The sequence below is a fragment of the Capra hircus genome, chromosome 11 (genome assembly GCF_001704415.2).
Source record: "Capra hircus breed San Clemente chromosome 11, ASM170441v1, whole genome shotgun sequence".
Taxonomy (NCBI): Eukaryota; Metazoa; Chordata; class Mammalia; order Artiodactyla; family Bovidae; genus Capra; species Capra hircus.
In genome coordinates this window covers 59843521-59864308 of record NC_030818.1, presented here as the reverse complement: position 1 = coordinate 59864308, position 20788 = coordinate 59843521, and the positions used below count along the sequence as shown (strand labels likewise).

General features: G+C 37.7%; 1 protein-coding gene across 3 annotated transcripts in view; it reads left to right on the top strand.

The window, feature by feature from the left end:
* XPO1 (exportin 1) overlaps positions 674 to 20788 on the top strand; it is a 43487-nt gene continuing 23372 nt past the window's right edge. The window contains exons 1-4 of one of the 3 annotated variants that reach the window (XM_018055403.1): positions 674 to 1457; positions 4681 to 4812; positions 9541 to 9642; positions 13168 to 13240. In XM_018055403.1, coding sequence (XP_017910892.1) covers positions 4687 to 4812; positions 9541 to 9642; positions 13168 to 13240 — 301 coding nt within the window. In that variant the 5' untranslated portion in view covers positions 674 to 1457; positions 4681 to 4686. Of the gene's footprint in view, positions 1458 to 1929; positions 1949 to 4680; positions 4813 to 9540; positions 9643 to 10763; positions 10827 to 13167; positions 13241 to 20788 lie in introns of those variants that run through there. The other 2 variants (XM_018055404.1, XM_018055405.1) reach the window with 2 other exon arrangements.

Below are 20788 nucleotides of genomic sequence, written 5' to 3'. Positions count from 1 at the left end.
CTGAGGTCTTTTCGCTCCCTTTTTCCACCCCACCCTTCCCCGAAGAAAAACACAGCTGGGTGTGCACTCTCTTTTAGGAGCGCAGCCCCCATCTGAGGGGGCGGGTCCGGATCCCGGCGGGCTCAGGCCCGCAGGTTGGCGGGACCCGGCGGGGGCGGGCCAGCGCGGGTCTGAAAGAAGCGGAGAGAATGCTGGCTGGCGCGCGCCGCGCTCAAACTCGCGCCACCACTAGCTCACGAGCTGCGCCCCACTCCCTCCGTCACCAAAGGCGCCCAGCCAATGAGCGGGCCGGAAAGGCCGGGCCTGCGGGCTAAGCAATGGGAGGGGGAGCGACGAGAGGGGGCGGGATGTCGAGGGCGGGTCACACTTGATTGACAGCTCTCTGGAACCAATCCTCTGCACGGCTTCTCTTCGCTCTCCTCTCTGCTCGGCTCAACTCTTCGTCCCACCTCCTTCTCCTCCACCCCGCTCCTCGTTCCTTTGCGACCCGCCCCACTTCCCCTCCCCCACTCTGCGGGCAAATCGCTGCTGGAAAGAGGCGGGGGCCTAAGCAGCGGGCTTGTGTGGCGCCTTGAAGTGGGATTGACAGGCGGCCTGACCAATAGAAGGTACGCTGATGGCGCGGCTGTGGCTGGAACCGGCCAATGGGCGAGCGGGCTGGGGGCGGAGGCCCAGGTTCCAAACGCTCCGCGGCGCCATGGGCTGAAAACTCAACCGAGATGGAATCTCCCAGTCTGAACCGGTTTCAACCGGTTCCGAGTTTGAGGCACTAGGAGGAGGGGGAGAAGCGGCTGCAGCGGCCGCGGCAGGAGCAGCGGGAGCTACAGCATCAGCAAGAGCAACAGTAGCTACAGCCCGGGCGGCGGTGCCTGTTCCAGTCTTTGCTGCTGCAGTCCGTGCAACCACCCAGAGGGGGAGGGGGGAACCACCAGTCGCTGAGGAGCAGGAGAAGGGGGGAAAGTTTAGGCGAGCCTGGGTGGGGGGGGCCAGCGCCGGAGCCGCGTGAGAGAGGGAGCCGTATTTTGGTGGGGGGAAATCGGACTGCAACTGGCAGCAGAGCGTCCCCCGGCCGTGTGGACTCTACAGCCCCTACTCCTGCCGCTCCTGCTGCCGCCTGTGGCTGGAGGGTCCCCCTGGGGCTGAATCTTTGGGACTTGACCCCGTTCCCCTCCCCCTTCTCTCACTCCCCAGCCAGGCGGGAGCATTTATCCACAGATTAATTCCCTTTTTTGGGGGGGGCGGGTGAGTGTGCGTGTCGGCGGGAGGTGTCCCCGAAATAGTAAATATTGTTGAGCTTTTTTTTTTTTTTGCCCTTATCCTCTCCGTTTGTAAATTTCTTTTTTAAGGTGGGAAAACTGTGAAACCCACCTTGATTTTCCTCCCCTCTCCCCCCTCCCCGTCCTCCCTGGCCCTAATACCCCAACAAGGAAGGAAGAAGCAGTTGGTTCAATCTCTGGGTAAGTCGACTGTGTCTTCGGGGCCGAGGGTCGGGCGGCGGCGCGGCTGGGCGGGAGGAGGCTGGCGTGGGGCGCGGCGGCGGCGGCGGCGGCCGCTGGAGGCGAACCGGGGAGGCGGCGGGGGGCCCACAGCAGAGCTTGCGATTGAATGGAGCCGCTTCTGCTGCTGCTGGGGGATGGAGGCGGGGAGGTGGCCGCGGAAGGGGAGCGCTGGCTGGGTCACTCGTGTGTACGGGGAACGGTGGCGGAAGGCAAGGAGCGAAATAGTGAAGTCGGGCCCTGCGCGGGGGTGGAAGGGCCTCTCTCAGCCCGGTGGGCTGGGGAGAACTTGGGGAGATTTTAGGAACATTTCTGTAAATTATTAGGAGTGGAAGTTTCCAGAAATATTTAGTGCAGCAGCATTGAAACGTCCGCCTGCATCACGTGGCCCTTCGGTGGAGAGCTTGGGATCGCGGGAGGGAGGGGCTGTGGAGTCCTTGCTCCTCCTGCAGGTAAACTCAGAATCTCTTGGTTTTTTAAGAGTAGAAATAGAAGCAGGGAAGGTTAGTTGCTTTTTCAGGCATCTGCAGATGAGGTTCCGTGCTGTAGTTTGTTTCGGGGGACTTGGGTGAGTTAAAAGTGATCAACTCATTTACTGCTGGCATTGTACAGTAGGTGATACCCTGATTCTGCTTTATTCCGATGCCTGAGTTTGGGGTGGGCGGGAGGAAATGGTGTCCTGGAGGAAGTATTAAAAGATTTGCCCGACGCGGACCTCCTCTGATCACGCAGAGGCCATGCTGCATAGAGAATGGGGCGGTGAACTTCAGGCGCCTGGTCTAAATGCCTCCTCCCGAGTATGGGCGGGGTGAGAGCGTGCTCCAGTCTGCTATAGTTAGAAGTGCTGCACTTCGCTTCGGGTGGGAAGAGAGGGGGAGGGCGGGCCTTAGTGAGGTGTGTTTCTACTGAATGAAGCAGGCAGTTGCTCACACACCTAAAGTAGCAGTTTCTCCTTGTAGAGACTTGCTTTTTTGGCCTACTATGTAGTTATCATAAAGCAGCGGTTATGATTTTCTGGTTTTGGGATGGGAACCCGCAGTGTGTAGCTGCCTGCCTCTTCAGTTTGAAGTGGCAGTGGAGGTATTTTGGTCGTCACTTGTGGAGTCACCACATGGGTGGCTAATACTTTATATTTACTATACTGTGAGTGGAATTTAGGATTGGATGTCTCAAGAAGAAAAGGCTTTTGTGGTCTCTCTTGCCTCTTGCCTCTCCCTCTATGGCTTTTTTGCTATCTGCCTGATTGTACATCTTAAGCGTGTGGGACACTGCTGTTAGTGGAAAGAATGTTTTGGAAGCTATTTGATTTGGGAGACTAAATGTGCTTGGCATTGACCAGAAAGCCGCCATTTCTGTACTAACAGGTAAAGAATAGGTAGGTCATTTCGGAGATAGTAGCTAGTTTCAAGGGTGGCATGGCCTGCTGTATTTAACACAAGCTTCTATTCTGAACCTGATCTTTTCACAGGAATTTGTTTCGAAGGAATTTGTAAGGACAGTGTACTTGAAAACTGTTTGAGTCACTTTTTTTTGGTTTTGGTTATTAATTTTTAAGATCGTTATTTTTAAAATTGTATGGCACTCGAATGGGGAGAATTTACGTTTGACATTTGTGCAGTAGATATATTTTTATTAGTATTTAGATCAAATATTGTGTGTCCCATATTTTGTATTTGAAATACATTTAATAACTACTGTAGAAAATTTTGAAGTCTCACCACTGTCAATAGTGGATGGAAAGACTTAATTCTTAAATTCATAATTCCTCAACCTTTACGTTGTATCTAACCTAACTGATCCTTCAGACTTTGTTGTAGTTGATATCATTAGAACATTTGAGTTAAAAATTGAAATTGCTGCCGTTAAGAACGTTTTTAAACTGTTGTAAAATACCTAAGAAATAAGCCTTTTTCCTAACAAGCTAGTTTGTTCAGATCCAGTGTAATCCGGTTAGCCACCCTATTTCCTGGTCTTGGAAGGTTAAAAAGAGGGGGAGAAGTAGAGACGACCATATGACCTTGTTGGGTCTAAGTATTGTAAACCAGGAGTGTTTAACCCAAGGTTTCATGTGTGGCTTTCGGAATATCCTGAATAGTCTGTCTGTAATTGTATATGAAGTTGTGAATTTTTTTTAAATTGGCAAGAGCCATCCTGTTCGTTTGATGTGAGGCATCTTGACCCAAAAAAGGTTGAGTACTGATTTAGCCAGACTTAAGCATCACTTGACTTTGAAGAAAAGTAAAGGGAAAGATATTTTATACTGTTGGACAATAAAAATGTGCACATGTGCCAGCCCCTTGGAGTAGAATCCTCTTAAAAGGGTACCACTGCATGTGAACCAGTAGATTTCAGCCAGTACATTATTTGATGTGAAGAAGCTCCTTTTTCTGTTATGGTAGAATTTGATTTTTTTCGCAGGGTGTGTTGTCGGGATAGTTGGCAAGCTTTTTGCTTTGCTAGTGAATACCTGGAAATTTTTCTAAAAAATCTTTAGATATTACTATGAAGTTTTTTTTTTGTTTTCCAGACCATATATGTTCAAGGAGCTTGTACACTTGTAATTTAAACTCCCACATTTATTCAAAGAAGAAACAATATAGATGGTTTCATTGTATGTAGAAGTAAATTCTATATAAGTTAAGAGTATGAGATTGGTTAGACTTGTAGTTCCTGCAAATCATTGCTATATATAGGAAAACTTCGATACCACATTTAGTTTTTAGTGTCTTAGATATGTTTTTAAAATTAAAGTAGCATGAAATAAGGGAAAGTGAACTTTTACTGAGCTGAAAGAACCTGCTTAGGAAGAGGGGGACATCCATATGAACTTTATCTCCATTTAAAAAGTTGAGATCAGGACTTTGAACTGTATCATGTTTTAGGGCCGTAAATCCTTTAATAATTTTTTAAAACGGGTTAAGATAACTTTATATGCATGTTAGTAGAAAGAACAGTAAGATTTTTCTCAGGTCTAAAAATAAAGTAGATCCTAATAATCGGTGTAGTTATGGAGTACCTAAGTAGCTTCAGGATTTGCTTTTACTATCTCAGTTGTTTAGGTAAAAATCTCCAAAATACAAAGTAAAGTATTTGTAAGAACATGGTGAAAGGGAAATAACTAGAGTAAAAACTTTTTGACTGATAATGTCATAGGCGCCTTAAAATTTTTTTTCTTTATTTTCAGTAATCTATGCCAGCAATTATGACAATGTTAGCAGACCATGCAGCTCGTCAGCTGCTCGATTTCAGCCAAAAACTGGATATCAACCTTTTAGACAATGTGGTGAATTGCTTATACCATGGAGAAGGAGCCCAGGTAAAGTAGCTGACCAAAATATTATTGCAGCGTAATAGTTGCCGGGTTTAGAATAAAACTTGAAATTACCACCATTTAAAGGAGTGTTCCATAGTTTGTATTAAGTTGGAATTAATATATATTAACTCTGAGAGGTGGTCTGTAAAAATAAATCACATTATATTTTCAAACGGTTTAGAGTGAAACGTTTTGGAATATTTTTGTTCTGTCCTTCAGCAACCTTTATCCCATTTACTGAAAGATCACAATGTATTAAATATTTTGTAGATATTAAAAGTTGTATGTCCTCTATATATTGGAATTAATAGAGTCTTCTATTTTGAAACATTTAAATTGTAGAAGTACTTCACAGATAAAACTTATTTTAGAAATCCAACAATACCAAGTGTCTGAATTTTAGCACATGTAAAAGTGCTACTGTTAAAGGAGGAGATTGTCTTAACATACAATGTTTTGATAAGTTTAAGGCATTGAGGTTTTTTTTCCCTAAACAGAAGTGTTTGTAAATTTCAACTTTTATATGTTACAAGAAACAACAATCTTGAGTCTTCACCTTGTGGACTTAATAATGTAAAGTTCTAAATGAGTAAAAGTTTTTGCTTTGGCGTTAGAAAGATCTTTTAAAGTGATGTGACGGATACCTTACTAGTACAATTTTGTTGCCAGAAAGTACATTTCTGGGAGATAGTGTATCTTTAAGATACTGAGTTATATTGAATATTTGCCTAATTAAACCCTGGCTACTTTCATAATTTTTAGAAACCTCTAAAAGGTGGACATAGAAGATAGTCTAAAAATCATGGTACATAAATATTAGCAAGTATATAAGTATTTCTGTTCCCTTCTGAAATCTAACATTGAGGACCATGTAAGTTGTATGAGTGGAAAAAATAACTCTTCAGTGATTTTGTAAGCTTGTTAGTGCAGTTTTACACTCCTAGGGACTTTTGATCAAAAGCATTCTGAAAAGTATCTGTATTTACTACACTTACCATGTAGTAGTTGTTTCCTGATGATTATATGTTCAACATGAAGTTTTAAGCTCCATTTCATCCCAACATGATGTATGCAAAACAGCTGCTTTGGAAAGAAAGTATGAAAGTAAGATTGAAATGCATGAAGTGAGGGGTATGTGGCTCAGTGGTAGAGAATCTGCCTGCCAATGCAGGAAACAGGTTCCATCCCTGGGTCAGAAAGATCCCCTGGAGAAGGAAATGGCAATCCACTCCAGTATTCTTGCTCGTGAAATCCCATGGACACGGGAGCCTGGCAGGGCTACAGTCCATGGGGTCACATGTTTAGTGACTGAACAACAACAACAAGGTTGGGTTCAACTTTGTATTAGAAGCACAAGTCTGTAAGCCACTAGGAAGATTGATGTTTAATTTTATCACATTATTAAGCTACCACTGCTGTCTAGTCTTTGTTCTTTTTTAACCTGGTTCACAGTGTCTAAAAGTATGATGACTAAAAAGACCAGGGCTCTACGCTTATAATTGGAATAGTGGTTATGAAGAATAGGGTGTAATACTACTATTAGTAATGTTTCATAGTGTTGAGATATAGTGATTTTGTTTTAAATTTGATTTCTGAATAGAGAGTAGATTTAGAAAAGTTTTTACAAATATTTTCACATTTATAAAAGCAAAATTAACTTTCTCAAAAGTAAAAATTTTATGTTTAGTTAGATCTCTCATAGGACAAATCAATTGTATAAAGATAATCAGTAAGTTGATACTTGTTATAGATTAGGAAACAGGCTTAGAGCCTAAAGGCAGCTAAGAACCCCTTTTCTGTTGGGGTATCTTTAAACTTCCTTGTTCAGTCGGTTTTTTATATACCACCTCTTTGAGGGTTTTTATTTTGGATAAACAGTTTGGAAAGCATTGTTTTAATGTTAGATGTCTTAATTTTATTCCAGTAAGGTTTCTGGTCATTCTTTGGAGTCTCATCCACAAAGTGTTCCCTACCTTGGAAGAGACTGGAGGGTTAGTGATGAGGTTTTGTAAAGCACTTGTTACCAGTGACTGCTACTTTAAGGGTACTTTTGAAAGTATAGTAAAGAAGACATGTGATGTAAATGCACATGTATGTGATATAAACTCATTGTTTTAATATATGGTTTGTTGGGGAGTGTTTGGTTTTGGTTTGTCATAAAATATGTACTTAAAATAGCAACTAGAAATTATGCTAATTAAGCTTTCAAACTCACCTTTATGTAGCCTAACTTTTTAAAAATGATAACATAATTTTGGAGAGAAATTATTAGAAGAGTGTAGGTAGAACTTTTGCTTAGATGGGTAGTATAGTAAAATTTTAGCACTGTAATATTAGGACTACCTTCTGTTATAAACATTTTTAGCCAAGTAGGCCTCCAGGAGAAAAAAACATGATAGAGTTGGGTGTTTTCTTCAATACTGTGTTAAGTGTCTTGAACTCTTTTATCTATTGCTTAGCAACTAAAATACTTTGACCATTCAGTTAGGAGCACAGGGAGATGCCAGATTTTCCCTTTGGTTTCCTTTTGTGTCTTTTAACCCCTCCTGGGCTTTTAAGTTAAGAAAAGAATATGTTATATAAGGGGATAGTGGGATTAGGACAGTTTTTTAAAAGGATGCAAATACTAGAAGTAACTTTTGAGAGTAAAAGTATGACAGAATGAATGATATAAAAGGAAGGAACATGATTTATGCAGAGTTTGAAATGAAAGTAATACTGTGGAAAGTATTCATTTATAATATGTAGAATACTCATCACTTCAAAACTGATGAAGTTGTATCATGACCAAATAACTTTCTAGGCATGGATGTTTAATACACCTTATCCTCTTAATATGGGTTACTATACTGCATTCAAGTCTTTATCTAGTTGGATATTGTCTCTAGTTAGATATTCTCAGGGGAAGAATCAAAACACTGCTAAAATGGGCTTTGACCCTAAATAATTCACATGACTATTTTTTCTGCTTTTGTTGGTTGGTTATTATCTAATACAGTTAGAACCCTCTAAAGCCATCAGTGCTTTAGTGAAATCAAATTAAAAAATGTATAGTTGTATTTCAAGACTACACTCTGGCTCTAATCCTGGACCCTTAGAGTGAAACCCAGGCACCTGATTTTTCTTTCAAGTTCCACAGTGTTTCTCGTGTTATTGTTAGAGTACAGAACCATTACCTAATTTAGTGAGTATTTGTCACAAAGTTTTCTTTAAAACAATAAGCAGTGTGTATTGCTCGTTGATACATGAGAAAAAAGTCATGAATGTGATATCTGTTCCCTGAGGAAAAGACTTCTTTCTTAACATCAAAGCTACAAGAGAAGAATGATTTTTTTGTAAATTGGAATAAAAGCCAACTTAATATTATGAGATGTCTCTGTCAGAGATGATTTAAATAAGAATGCTTTTCTCCTGCCTTTTTGATGATTTCTTATTAATTACCCATAGAATCAAACCCTTGATCAACTAAATGATCTAACCAGAAGGATAACTAACTACTTTTTTTTTTTTTTGGTTACGACATGTGGTAGAAACAGGCAAAAGATAATTAGGATCCAGTTGAGCTACAGATCAGCCTTAAAGGTGAAACGCATTAACCTGTTGGCTTCCTGGCGGGTGAAGGGGGGGTAAGCGGGAATCAGTAGACTTTTTAGCCTTTGGTAAAACATAGAGTTCGTATCATACGAAAAACTAGCAGTTAAAATGAAGAAACTAGATAATGTCAACACGGCCACATCTTTAAAACTGTCAGGTGTCAATCATAGCTCAGTAAAGCGGAGGGGAAAAAACTGTCAAATGGAAACAGCAAGTTGCAGAAGGATTTCCATAGTATACTATTAATATAAAATTCAGTAACTACACAGCTATATTTATGAAATTCATACACATGCTGTGAAAATCAAGGAAAAGACATCAGATGATGAAAGTGATTGTCTAGAAAGAAGGAACAAAGGAAATAGCATTTAAGAAAGGTACAAAGTTCCATAAGTTTTAGATCTGATATTTAAAAGAATAAGTGTACAACAGCATCTAGAATTGACAGATTTTAAGAACACTTATTTTATTAACGTTCTAGATGATGTTTTTGTATGTTAAATTATTTCTGGGTTTGCATTTTAGAAATACAAAAGCAAAAAAGAAATCTCAAGCTAGGAGTTAATATATAAAATTAGAAGATTTTTCAGATAAAGGTCTGTTTACCATAAACCGAAGAGACTGTCTTAATGTTTTGTATGTATCAACAGGTATTTGAGATTTGTAGACTGACTTTAGACTTAGCTTTTGTCTGTCTCCCATGAAATATAATTTTATAGATACTATTAAAGATACCTTGGTGACTCTTACAAACCGGAGTATACCATTACAGTTTATCTAGTAGATGTGAATTTTTCTGTTACCTTTTTTTTTTTGGTTGATTGTGTGCTGAGAACCCCTTTATGTCAGAGTAGCTCTTTGTTAGAATTGATAGAATTTAAGTTCAGTTTTGAGAATACCAAATAAGGGAGATGAAGGGGAAAAAACACTTCTGTGTTTCAGAGGTATATTTCCATTCTTAACTGAAGTTTTAAGACTGATAATGGACACATTTTTATTTCTGTAAGGAGTTTTTTTTTCCCCCCAGTATTTCCAAAAGTTGATAAAATCATTCTTATATTTGGACTTTTGTCTTGCTTGATTGATACCTTTGAAAAGAACAAGTTAGCTTAAAATTGTTTTTGTGTACTATTTTAGCAAAGAATGGCTCAAGAAGTACTGACACATTTAAAGGAGCATCCTGATGCGTGGACAAGAGTCGACACAATTTTGGAGTTTTCACAGAATATGAACACAAAAGTAAGCAAGCGGTGGTTTTAAAATCCATTGTTTCTTCTTTTCTTCCAGTCATAAACTTTGAGGAAGGTATCTCATTTTTAGTATTAGCCTTTGTTATCTCAAATCATTTAATAATGTTGACTTATTTCAAAATTTAGTCTTAAACATAGAATTAATTCTTGCAAATAGTCCTAAGAATTATGAATGAAGTTTTGTAATTGGGACTAGTATGCAAGGTGGCTTTTTCTTTTTGTTGTTTTGGGGGTTTTTTTGTTTTTTGTTTTTTTCCTTTTTAGAATATGTGTACAGATCTCAGCATAAATTCTGAATGTTATTCTGAATGTTATTCAGAGATGAAACATCAGAAGTGTTATTTTGGGCAAGTGATCAATATAACACAGGCTAGGCACCTCCAAAACCAAGTTTTGTGGGCAGCGTAAAACCCAACTCCATGGTACCGATGCTTTTAATGGGACAGCACTCAGTTTTTATTTGCAGTTGAAAATGTTATCATTTGGGTCCTTTCTTAAGTTTGAACAGAAAGGTTGATCAAAATGTGTTTTGACTGTTTAGGCTTGATGATTCACACTTCTCTTTAAACTGCCTTAAAGTAATAAAATACCATGCATGGCATTCTGTTTAAATACACACAAGGTTTCCACTTGGTATACATTGTGTTAAAACAGAAATTAGCCATGTTCACCTCTGTTTCTGAAATCAGACTGTGTTAATTAACAGTTTTAAAATATTAACTAGTTTTGACATCTTATAAATTTTAGGGCAAAAATACAGTCCAGAACTTCCTCAAAGTGCTAACCTTAAGTAACATAACAGTGTTTGCCTGTTTGCTTGCCTGGTAAATTTTGCTTTTTATACTGACAGACATTACTAATGTTTAAGTTGATTTATCAACAGTATTTTTAAAAACTCAAATTTGTCTTGTGAAAAATGAGATGATTAGAGGAACAGAAAGAAAGCAACAGGTAAAGAATTCTTCAATTTACATAAATTACAAATGATTTGGTGCTAAATTTATGCACTATGACATTTGGCTTTTATGCAATCATTTTTTTTTCTTTAAAGATGTTAACACTACCTGATATTAATCATAATGTTCCATTATGTTGATTGCTTGTAATAGGAAGAAAAGGGGTGTCTTCCTGTGCAACTGACACAGCTAGGCTTTGACGGCAGGCCTCCACAAGGTCTACCCTTTTGATTCCCTTTAACTGAATTCTGTTCATCAATTGTTTTTGTTTCATGGGTGGTGGGAGGGGAAAGGGGAATTCAATGCGTAAAATAAGTATTTCTAAGGGCTCAGTAGAAATTTCTACCATAGGGATCATTTCATGCATTTATTATTTTTTTTTCATGTAGTCTTTGCTGTTATCTGTCCCTCATCTTCATAACTCAGCAGTGGATTTCTCAAGTCCTGAGATGTAAAGCAGAAATGTAATACTTCAAAATGATATTTGGATTATTTATGTATATTTCAAAGTAGTTGTTTATCATTGGCCCTCAGATTTGGCTGTCACTTCCAGATTTTTTCATTAAAATACTCCCTTTTCAAATAACTGAATTCTCATCATTTGTAAAGTCTCAATGTCTAGGAAAGATTGGGTTTTAGGGTATTCTGAAAGTGATCTGTGTCTTCCTTTGAACTTACTTGTAAACAGCTTTTATTGGGCTTCCTACTTCAGCCCTCCTAGCAGAAAGATGAAAATATGAATTGTATCTTCAACAAACTTGTGCTACTTTTTTACAGTTGAAGAAAGGACTAGAGGTCAGTAAATTGGTAATTTAGGTAACAAAGTATCAGATACAAAGGCAGAAGTAAATAAATGAATGCAGCAAAATAAAGGGGGGATATCCTTAGATTAAAAAAGGGGTAAGCTAAAAATATATCAGCTGAATATGGTGAAGTTATCATTAAGATTATTACTTCTTAACTGGTGTATTTATGGTGGGTTTTGTTTCTTAGTTTCTTAAAGATCTTTGTAATTGGTTGAAAATTAGCAAGAGGATGTATATTCATTCCATGTAGTAGGAAGTGCATTTGTTTTGACTTGGTAAAACTTTAGCCCCTCTTGACTTCATGACTATAAAATTAATTTAAAGCAAGTTTAGAGTAGTATGTTTTTAAAGTTAATTTAGAATTTTAGTCAGTGAGAAATTTACCTTTGTTTATTTTCATGTGTCTGAGAGTTACACCTTTAAAGAGAATAGAAAGCTTCACCATTTGCTGCTGATTATGAAACTTTTGATAGCGTCAAATTTATAATTTCAGAATTTTGCTTTGGCCTTGTTTTTATTTATGAAGTATTTTTAAGGAATGTTCTGCAAATGTAGGATTTGGGTTTAAATGGCAAAATTTCCCTTAAAAAGTACAAAATGTTAAAAATGAAAGAAAACAGCAAAAACATTGTTTGAGCACAATGTAGTTTGGGACAGTCTATATTGTGCTTTGGATAAAGTGTGCATTCACATGATCCCTTTGGTTGAAATACTAATGCTCCTATTTTATTGTGTGGTGACTAACCATTTTAAAGATGAACTCTTATTCTCAGCCAAAACTTGCAATCTGAGGTTATATGTCTATATATGAATGAGTTTGCCTTTCAGGTATTCTAGCTGATTCTTCCCTAGTTCAACCAGTTGAAACATACCACAACGATTTTGACCCTTTTCTTCCTCCTGTCTATCCACACTAATTGGTCATGGTAATAATTTTGGGTAGTAACTCCTGTAGCCTTATAAATTGTTATAAATATTGTTGACTATTTAGAGTGAGTAATCAACAGGGGGGACAAAATGGCTTCAAAGTGGTATGTATTTGTATTTATTAATTTACACTTTTAGTTATTTATATACTTGGAAGAAATACCTGAAAGGTAGATACAGATTGCAACATGCATTTGTGTATTATTTTGACTGTGCACAAAAGTTTATCTTTAAATTAGTAGAAATAGCAACTATAAGGGTGGGGTTAAATTTTTAAATTAAACCCGTGGGCTGTCTTGCTGCTCCTTAAGTAACACACCAGTGATGTTTGTAAACACTTTCTATAGAAAGTATCTGTGACAATACTTTAATACTTGGCCAAGAGTTTACAACTCCTAGAAGATGGTAGGAAGCTTGAGAACATCCAAGCTGCTAAATTGTTAGGAGCCTGGTTTTGTTAAAGTACGTGAGCCTGTAAGCAGTCATTTATGCTGTGAATTCATATCTGGCTGCTACATTTTCCTTCTGCAGACCTAGCCCATTTGGCTGCTAAGGGCTTTTTATTTGGTTTTTCCTCCTGGTGTGAGCATGTATAAACAGCAGGACGTTAAATAGAGTAGTAAACAATAAAATGAGGAAAATGCATGAAAATTCAGTATATGGGCGAATGAATAGATCCTTGTTTAATATATGTAATTAAAACTTGGTAGCATACTGTTTTTGAAACTTTAGATGTAAATGTGTGAATGTCTGTCCATTTGTGAATCCTGGAAATTGCCAGTTTTATAGCAATATATTCACATACTTTTATTCTCCAATTTTCAGTATTATGGACTACAGATTTTGGAAAATGTGATAAAAACAAGGTGGAAGATTCTTCCAAGGAACCAATGTGAAGGTAGGAAAGTGTTTTAAAGAATTGTAAATTCAGAATTTATTATCCCTGGCATTTTTGTTAGTTGACTATTAGGAGGAATGTGTCAAATCTTTAATAGTTTATTATGCACTAATGGTTTGTTTCCTGCTTTCATCGTGTTGCAAGGCAGATGCTGGGGGCAGGGGAAGAATAAGGTTTTATTTGGGAGAAAGCAGACACCAGACTAGTCCAACTTTCTCCAGTAAATATTGTGAAAAATTTTTATCAACTCATAGTTAATCTGGACCTGTTTGAAGTGAATGAAATTTGAGTATGTGCTCTTATGCATTGTTTTAAATTCATCACATGGTAGCAAGTAATGAGTATTAAAATAGAAGGAATAACATAAACATAACAGCACAGGAAAAACCAAGTTTTAAAAATCATAGGACTTTACCTTTTGAAATTCTAAGCATACCTTATAAAAGATTTGCTTCTAAAATAGGAAAGATTTTTTTAAAATGAAGATTTGATGATGCCTGGTATTAATATTTTAACTTTTTCCTTTGTACTACCTTGATAAAAGTACTCATGGTTTAAGAAACAAGGGGCAAAGTTAGTCTTGAAATTCTTTAATGTGGTTTTCACATACTGCCTTATTAACTACTTTGTTGCTTGTTTGTCTGGACTTTATAATGGGGTTACTCTACTTTCGATGGCGTTCTATTAAATCATGTTCCCTTTCTTGGACTATCGCTTTTTAAGATGTCGTCTTTGACCTGCTTTTTCATATCATCTTTATAATGGGATACTGACCTGGATTTATGAAATCCTGACTTAAATCTTGACATCTTTATAGCACATTTCGAGGTGAATGGGACAGTTTTTTTTTAACAGCAATATCCCTAAAACATCATAAACTGTGAATTAAGAATGATAGTATGGAAGTATTTGAATACTGCCACCCAAAGAGATTCTTTAATGTTTTATTTTGGTATGAAACCATTTTAGATCATGTTCTGTGACTTCAGAAATTAATAAGTATGGTTTGACTCCTGTCCCAAATAGATCCTTTGTACTTCATCACTGCTTACTTTTAGGGACTTCAGTGAAGTCCTGGTTCCTTTACTATTGTTGTTTTATACTTGTGGCTTGAGCCATGGCTTACCATACCAACAGAAAATGTTTATTTTTTATTTCATTGCCATTGTACTGTGGTAAGTCCCTCTTCAATTTCTAAACACATAAACCATTGCTTCTTATTAGATAAGGATTATGCTCGATGATCCTCCCAAGTTATTTTCCAGCTGTAAAATTAAATGATTTGAAGTAATATATGCTTATAATATCAGAGGTTACAGTTGAGAACTTGACATTTTTTGCTTTCCACATGAATAATGGGAGTGGCATGTTTGGGCTTTTATCACAGTCAGAAACTTCCATACATTTCTGTGCATATTCCAGGACATAAGATTTTTCAGGTTTGAAAGTCTTGTTTGGAAAAAAACTGGTGGAGGATTCTTCATGTGTTCCTATTCTGTATTAATGAGACACTTCACATTTCTCTGAAAGTTATACTTACAAGAAAACATCTTATCAGAATCACCTTTCTCTTTACATTTCCCCTTAACACTAGTGGTAAGATTGAGAGGGATGTAAATCTTTTCTAAAAATACCTGAAGTTACTATCACTACATATGTGGTCATCGCTGTCAGTGAAGTCATTACATGGAGGGGAAAGTGTAGTATAATTTCTAGGGTGTTGCAGAGGTTCAGTATCAGAAGAGGGTGTAAAACGGCTCCTAGAGAATGTTCGTGGACTTTAGATCTGCAGCAACAACTTTGCATGATGAATTCAGTTTGTGTTTTTAAAGTAATTGATCTCGTTTACAAAACATTGAGACATAAATTTATTCACTGCTGTATTTATGATTCTTTCCAACTTTGTCATTCCTAAGAGGCTTGTACCATCCTAAGATTTTATATCTCACAAAGTATACTAATATTTCTGAATGTTAATTTTTCTTCATCTTTAACTTTGATGTTTGAAATAAATCAGGATAACCCCTGAAATACTATACATTCCTTTTGTTTATAATTGTCAATCTTTAAAGCTGTTATCTTCCATTTGTTAGCCAGTCTTAGTATATATGAGTGCTAGCATGTGGTGAAAAAAAGGAAAATCTGGTTGGCCCCTTTAGACAAGCTTATTCACAAAAGTGGCAGTGCTTGATATATTTTCAGAGAAGGATAGGTTTGGCTGTACAGCCAGCCAAAAGAATTTTTGTAACCACTTATTTCAGTCTAGTACATATTTTATGACCTTTCAGTTTCTTATCCATCCATAAGCGGATGTTAATTTCACATGTTTTTAGGGGAATGGCGTTTCCAATTTTGGGCATTGTCTGAAGCACTTTGCCAGAAATATACCTGACAATTCTAGACTGAGTTAGACATCTCTTGCCTTGGTTTCCCTTAGTGTGTCCTTCAGTTCAGTTCAGTTGCTCAGTCGTGTCTGACTCTTTGTGACCCCATGAATTGCAGCACGCCAGGCCTCCCTGTCCATCACCAACTCCTGGAGTCCACCCAAACTCATGTCCATCGAGTCGGTGATGCCATCTAGCCATCTCATCCTCTGTTGTCCCCTTCTCCTCTTGCCCCCAATCCCTCCCAGCATCAGAGTCTTTTCCAGTGAGTCAGCTCTTCACATGAGGTGGCCATAGTACCGGAGTTTCAGCTTTAGCATCATTCCTTCCAAAGAACACCCAGAACTGATCTCCTTTCAGATGGACTGGTTGGACCTCCTTGCAGTCCAAGGGGCTCTCAAGAGTCTTCTCCGAGTTTCAGCTTTAGCATCATTCCTTCCAAAGAACACCCAGAACTAATCTCCTTCAGAATGGACTGGTTGGATCTCCTTGCAGTCCAAGGGGCTCTCAAGAGTCTTCTCCAACGCCACAGTTCAAAAGCATCAATTCTTTGACATACACCTTTCTTCACAGTCCAACTCTCACATTCATACATGACTACTGGAAAAACCATAGCCTTGACTAGATGGACCTTTGTTGGCAAAGTAATGTCCCGGCCTGTAGGTTGGTCATAACTTTTCCAAGGAGTAAACATCTTTTAATTTCATGGCTGCATCACTATCTGCAGTGATTTTGGAGCCCCAAAAAATAAAGTCTGACACTGTTTCCACATCCATTTGCCATGAAGTGATGAGACTGGATGCCATGATCTTAGTTTTCTGAATGTTGAGCTTTAGGCCAACTTTTTCACTCTCTTCACTTTCATCAAGAGGCTTTGTAGTTCCTCTTCGCTCTCTGCTATACGGGTGGTGTCATCTGCATATCTGAGGTTATTGGTATTTCTCCTGGCAATCTTGATTCCAGCTTGTGCTTCTTCCAGCCCAGCGTTTCTCATGATGTACTCTGCATAGAAGTTAAATAAGCAGGGTGACAAGATACAGCCTTGATGTACTCCTTTTCCTATTTGGAACCAGTCTGTTGTTCCATGTCCAGTCCTAACTGTGGCTTCCTGACCTGGATACAGATCTCTAAAGAGACAGGTCAGGTGGTCTGGTATTCCCATCTCTTTCAGAATTTTCCACAGTTTATTGTGATCCACACAATCAAAGGCTTTGGCATAGTCAGTAAAGCAGAAATAGATGTATTTCTGAAACTCCTGCTTTTTCGAGGATCCAGCGGATGTTGGCAATTTGATCTCTGCTTCCTCTGCCTTTTCTAAAGCCAGCTTGAACACCTGGAAGTTCACGTATTGCTGAAGGCCTGGCTTGGAGAATTTTGAGCATTAATTACTTCACTAGCGCGTGAGATGAGTACAATTGTGCGGTAGTTTGAGCGTTCTTTGGCATTGCCTTTTTTAGGATTGGAATGCAAACTGACCTTTTGGGCACTGCTGAGTTTTCCAAATTTGCTGACATATTGAGTGCAGCACTTCACAGCATCATCTTTCAGGATTTAACATAGCTCAACTGATACTCCATCACCTCCACTAGCTGGTATATAATTATTCAATTACTTGCTTAGTATTGAATTATTTCAGTGACTAACACCACTCCTTATTTGGAATTCAGTCCTTTATTTAAGAGCCTAATGACTTTCCCAATATTTTTGCTTTTACATTTTTAAATAATACACGTGTATGTATTATATATAGTTGGTTTTTTTCAGGTTAAGTTTTAACCTCAAAGTGAATAACATAAATCAGGTACTATAAGTCAAGACATTTTTTAAAGCTATGGAGTATAGTTCCTTGTGCTGTACAATAGGTCTTAGTTATCTATTTTATATATAGTATGTATATTTTAATCCCAAATTCCTAATTTATCCCTTTCATCACCCTCCTTTTCTTTTGGTAGCCATAAGTTTGTTGTCTGTGAGTCTGTATCGATTGTATAAATTTCATTTGTATCATTTAAAAGATTCCAGATAAAAGAGATATCATTCGATACTTTGGTTTGCTTTACTTGGTATGATAATCTCTCGGTCTATCCATGTTGCTGCAAATGGCATTATTGTTTTCTTTTTTCTGGCTGCCATTGTGTTTCACATCTTTATCCATTCATCTGTCAAGGGCATTTAGATTGCTTCCATAGTTTTGTTTCATTTATTTATTTTGGGGTGCACTGGGTCTTTGTCACTGCGCATGGGCTTTTTCTGGTTGTGGCAAGTGGATGCTGCTCTAGTTGTGTTGGCTTCTTTTGTTGAAGAGCATGGGCTGATTCCCCCACCCCACCGCATGGGGAATCTTCCTGCACCAGGGATCAAACCCCTGACACCTGTATTGGTAGGCGAATTCTTAACAACTGCACCACCGGAGAAGTTCCCTTCCATAGTTTCTTAAGGAATCTTCACAACTGGTCTCCATGCTGGCTGTACCAGTTTACATTCCCACTAACAGTGTAGGAGGTTCCTTTTTCTCCACAGCCTCTCTAGCACTTATTATTTGTAGACTTTTTGATGATTGGCCATTCTGGTCAGTGTGAGGCGATACCTGATTGTAATTTTCGTTTTCATTTCTGTTTGGCCATCTGTGTGTCTTTGGACAAAATAACTTTAGATCTTTTGCCCATGTTTTGATTTTTTTTTCTTTTTGTCTTTTGAGAAGGGTTTTTATATTAAGCTGTGTGAACTGTTTGTATATTATGGAGATGAATCTCTTGTCATTTGTGTTATTTGCAAATATTTTCTCCCATTTTATAGAGTGTCTTTGTTTGGTTTATGGTTTCCTTTGCTGTGCAAAAACTGAAGTTTTAAGTCTCAGTTGTTTGTTTTTATTTAAGGTAATGGTTTCACCTAAAGAAAAAGATTGAATTTTAATATATGAAGGGAAATAATTTCCAAATAGGGAGTGGTTCATTTAAACCAAAGGATTATATTTTAATCTGTTAAGACATGTAGTTTACAGATCGTTACATTTTTATGAAATATATACAGACTTGCTGACATTGAAAAGAGCAATGGTGAAGGAAAGAGTTCATAGTGATAAAGCCATACTATTTTGATTGTCTTGCATGGTTATTGGAACAGGATATAATAAGTAATGTGTGTAAAATGCTCTGCATATCTGGGTGCTGACTGTGGATTAACACGTGTATTGTCAGCCCCTTTCCATAAAAAATACTCCCACTTCTCTCCATTTCACCAAACACTCAATATACTACTCTCAAGTTGGCTTGAAATTTCTGCAGTAACATCCTAACTGGGCTCTTTAACACCCACTTCTGTTTGTCCCTTGTGATATATTTTCAGCAAAGGGTTTAGTGTATTTTAGAAACAGAACTAATCAGGTCATTCCTATGCGTTAAATCGCCCATTGTACTGAATATCACATTTAACTTGTTGCCTTTAAGCAGTAGTGACTTTTTAAAAATTGTTTGCCTTTTTTAATGGTTTTATTAAGGTATATTTAACATTTACAATAAACTATACAAGTTCAGGTATACAATTTGATAGATTTTGACTCATGCGTGAAACCACCACTATAATCATGACCTTTTTTTTGTGAATACCTTTTCCTTTACCTCCCCAGACCCCAGTCTGCTTTCTGTCACTCAATTGATTAGCTAGGAGTAGAATGGCTAGATCATATGGTAGGTATATGTTTTTAACTGCCCAACTGTTCTCCGAAATGATTGTATCACTTTACATTTTCAGTAGCAGTATGCTTCCCATCCTCACCAAAGCTTGGTATGGTCAGTTTTTTAAAATACTAGCCAGTGTAGCACATATATAATGGCTTCTCACTGTGACTTAGGCTGTTGAGCATCCTACACATCATCTCTGTATGTTTATTTAAGTTAATATTGTTAGGCCTATTGAACAGGGATAGTTGTTTCCTTTGTTGATCATTTTGAAAAGAACTTTTAAGTGTTTGGACTCTTAAGGCCATGGCTTTTAAGCAAATCCATGAGAAATTCTCCCCCCACTCTGGAATGTAATGTGTGAAGTACCAGTCTGATCTCAGATTTAACAAGCACTCTTACTGGTGTATTTTTGCCAGTTTTATAACACGATGGGATAATAAAACAAACTATTGATTACATTTTATCTGATAACACGATATTTTTTATAATATTATTTTTTATGTCAGCATCATATGTAATTGACAAAAACTGTTTTCCTACCATTGCTATTTAAGGTATAATAACAATGTGGTCCCCACCCCAATATTTCCTAGTTATGTGGAACTTCGTAAGCGGTTTTTATTTAAGACCTCACAATGCCTAATCCTTACATCACATCCACACAGGAGATGCGAACCCCTGTAGATTTTATTAAAGAGGTTTGGAGGAACTGGTGGTCCAGTGGTTTGACTCCGCACTTTCAATACAGGGGGCATGGGCTTGATCTCTGGTTGGGAAACTAAGATCCCTTAGGCTGACAGGCATGGCCAAAAAATTATTCAAATCCAAAAATTTTTTTTAAAGAGTTGTGGATTTTCTTATGATTATTCTTTTGTTATAGAAAAAAATGTTGAATTTTTAGTAAAATAACTCTTCTGTGATTAAATATACATATTTACCATTTTAAGTGTATGTATGGTTCATTGTCAGTAAGTAAATTCATAGTATTGTGCAACCATCCTTACTTCGTCTCTGGAATTTTTTTGTCATTCCATTTGAAACTATCCATTAAACATTAACTATTATACTCTTCCCAGTTCCTGTTAACCATTATTATACTTGTCTTTATGAATTTACCTATTTGGTAACTCATATGTACAGTCATACAATATTTTGTATCTGCTTTATTTCAGTAGCATATGTTGCCAAGGTTAGTCTGTGTTGGAGCATGTATCAATTTGATTCCTTTTTTTAAACACTGAATATTTTATTTTACTTTATCTACCTGTGGGTTGTTTGCAAATATTGTATATTATGAATTTAATAGAATTTTAATTGCTCTATCTCATTAGGAGTTTTTGTTCAGTACTATTTGCAGTTATAAACCCTTTTAAGAAAAATAATAAAGATCCATTCTTAAAACTACTGAACATATCAGCAATAAATTACAGTCTAATTCCAATTTATAATCTCTAGGGACTGTAGGTTAAGAACCCCTACTTTTG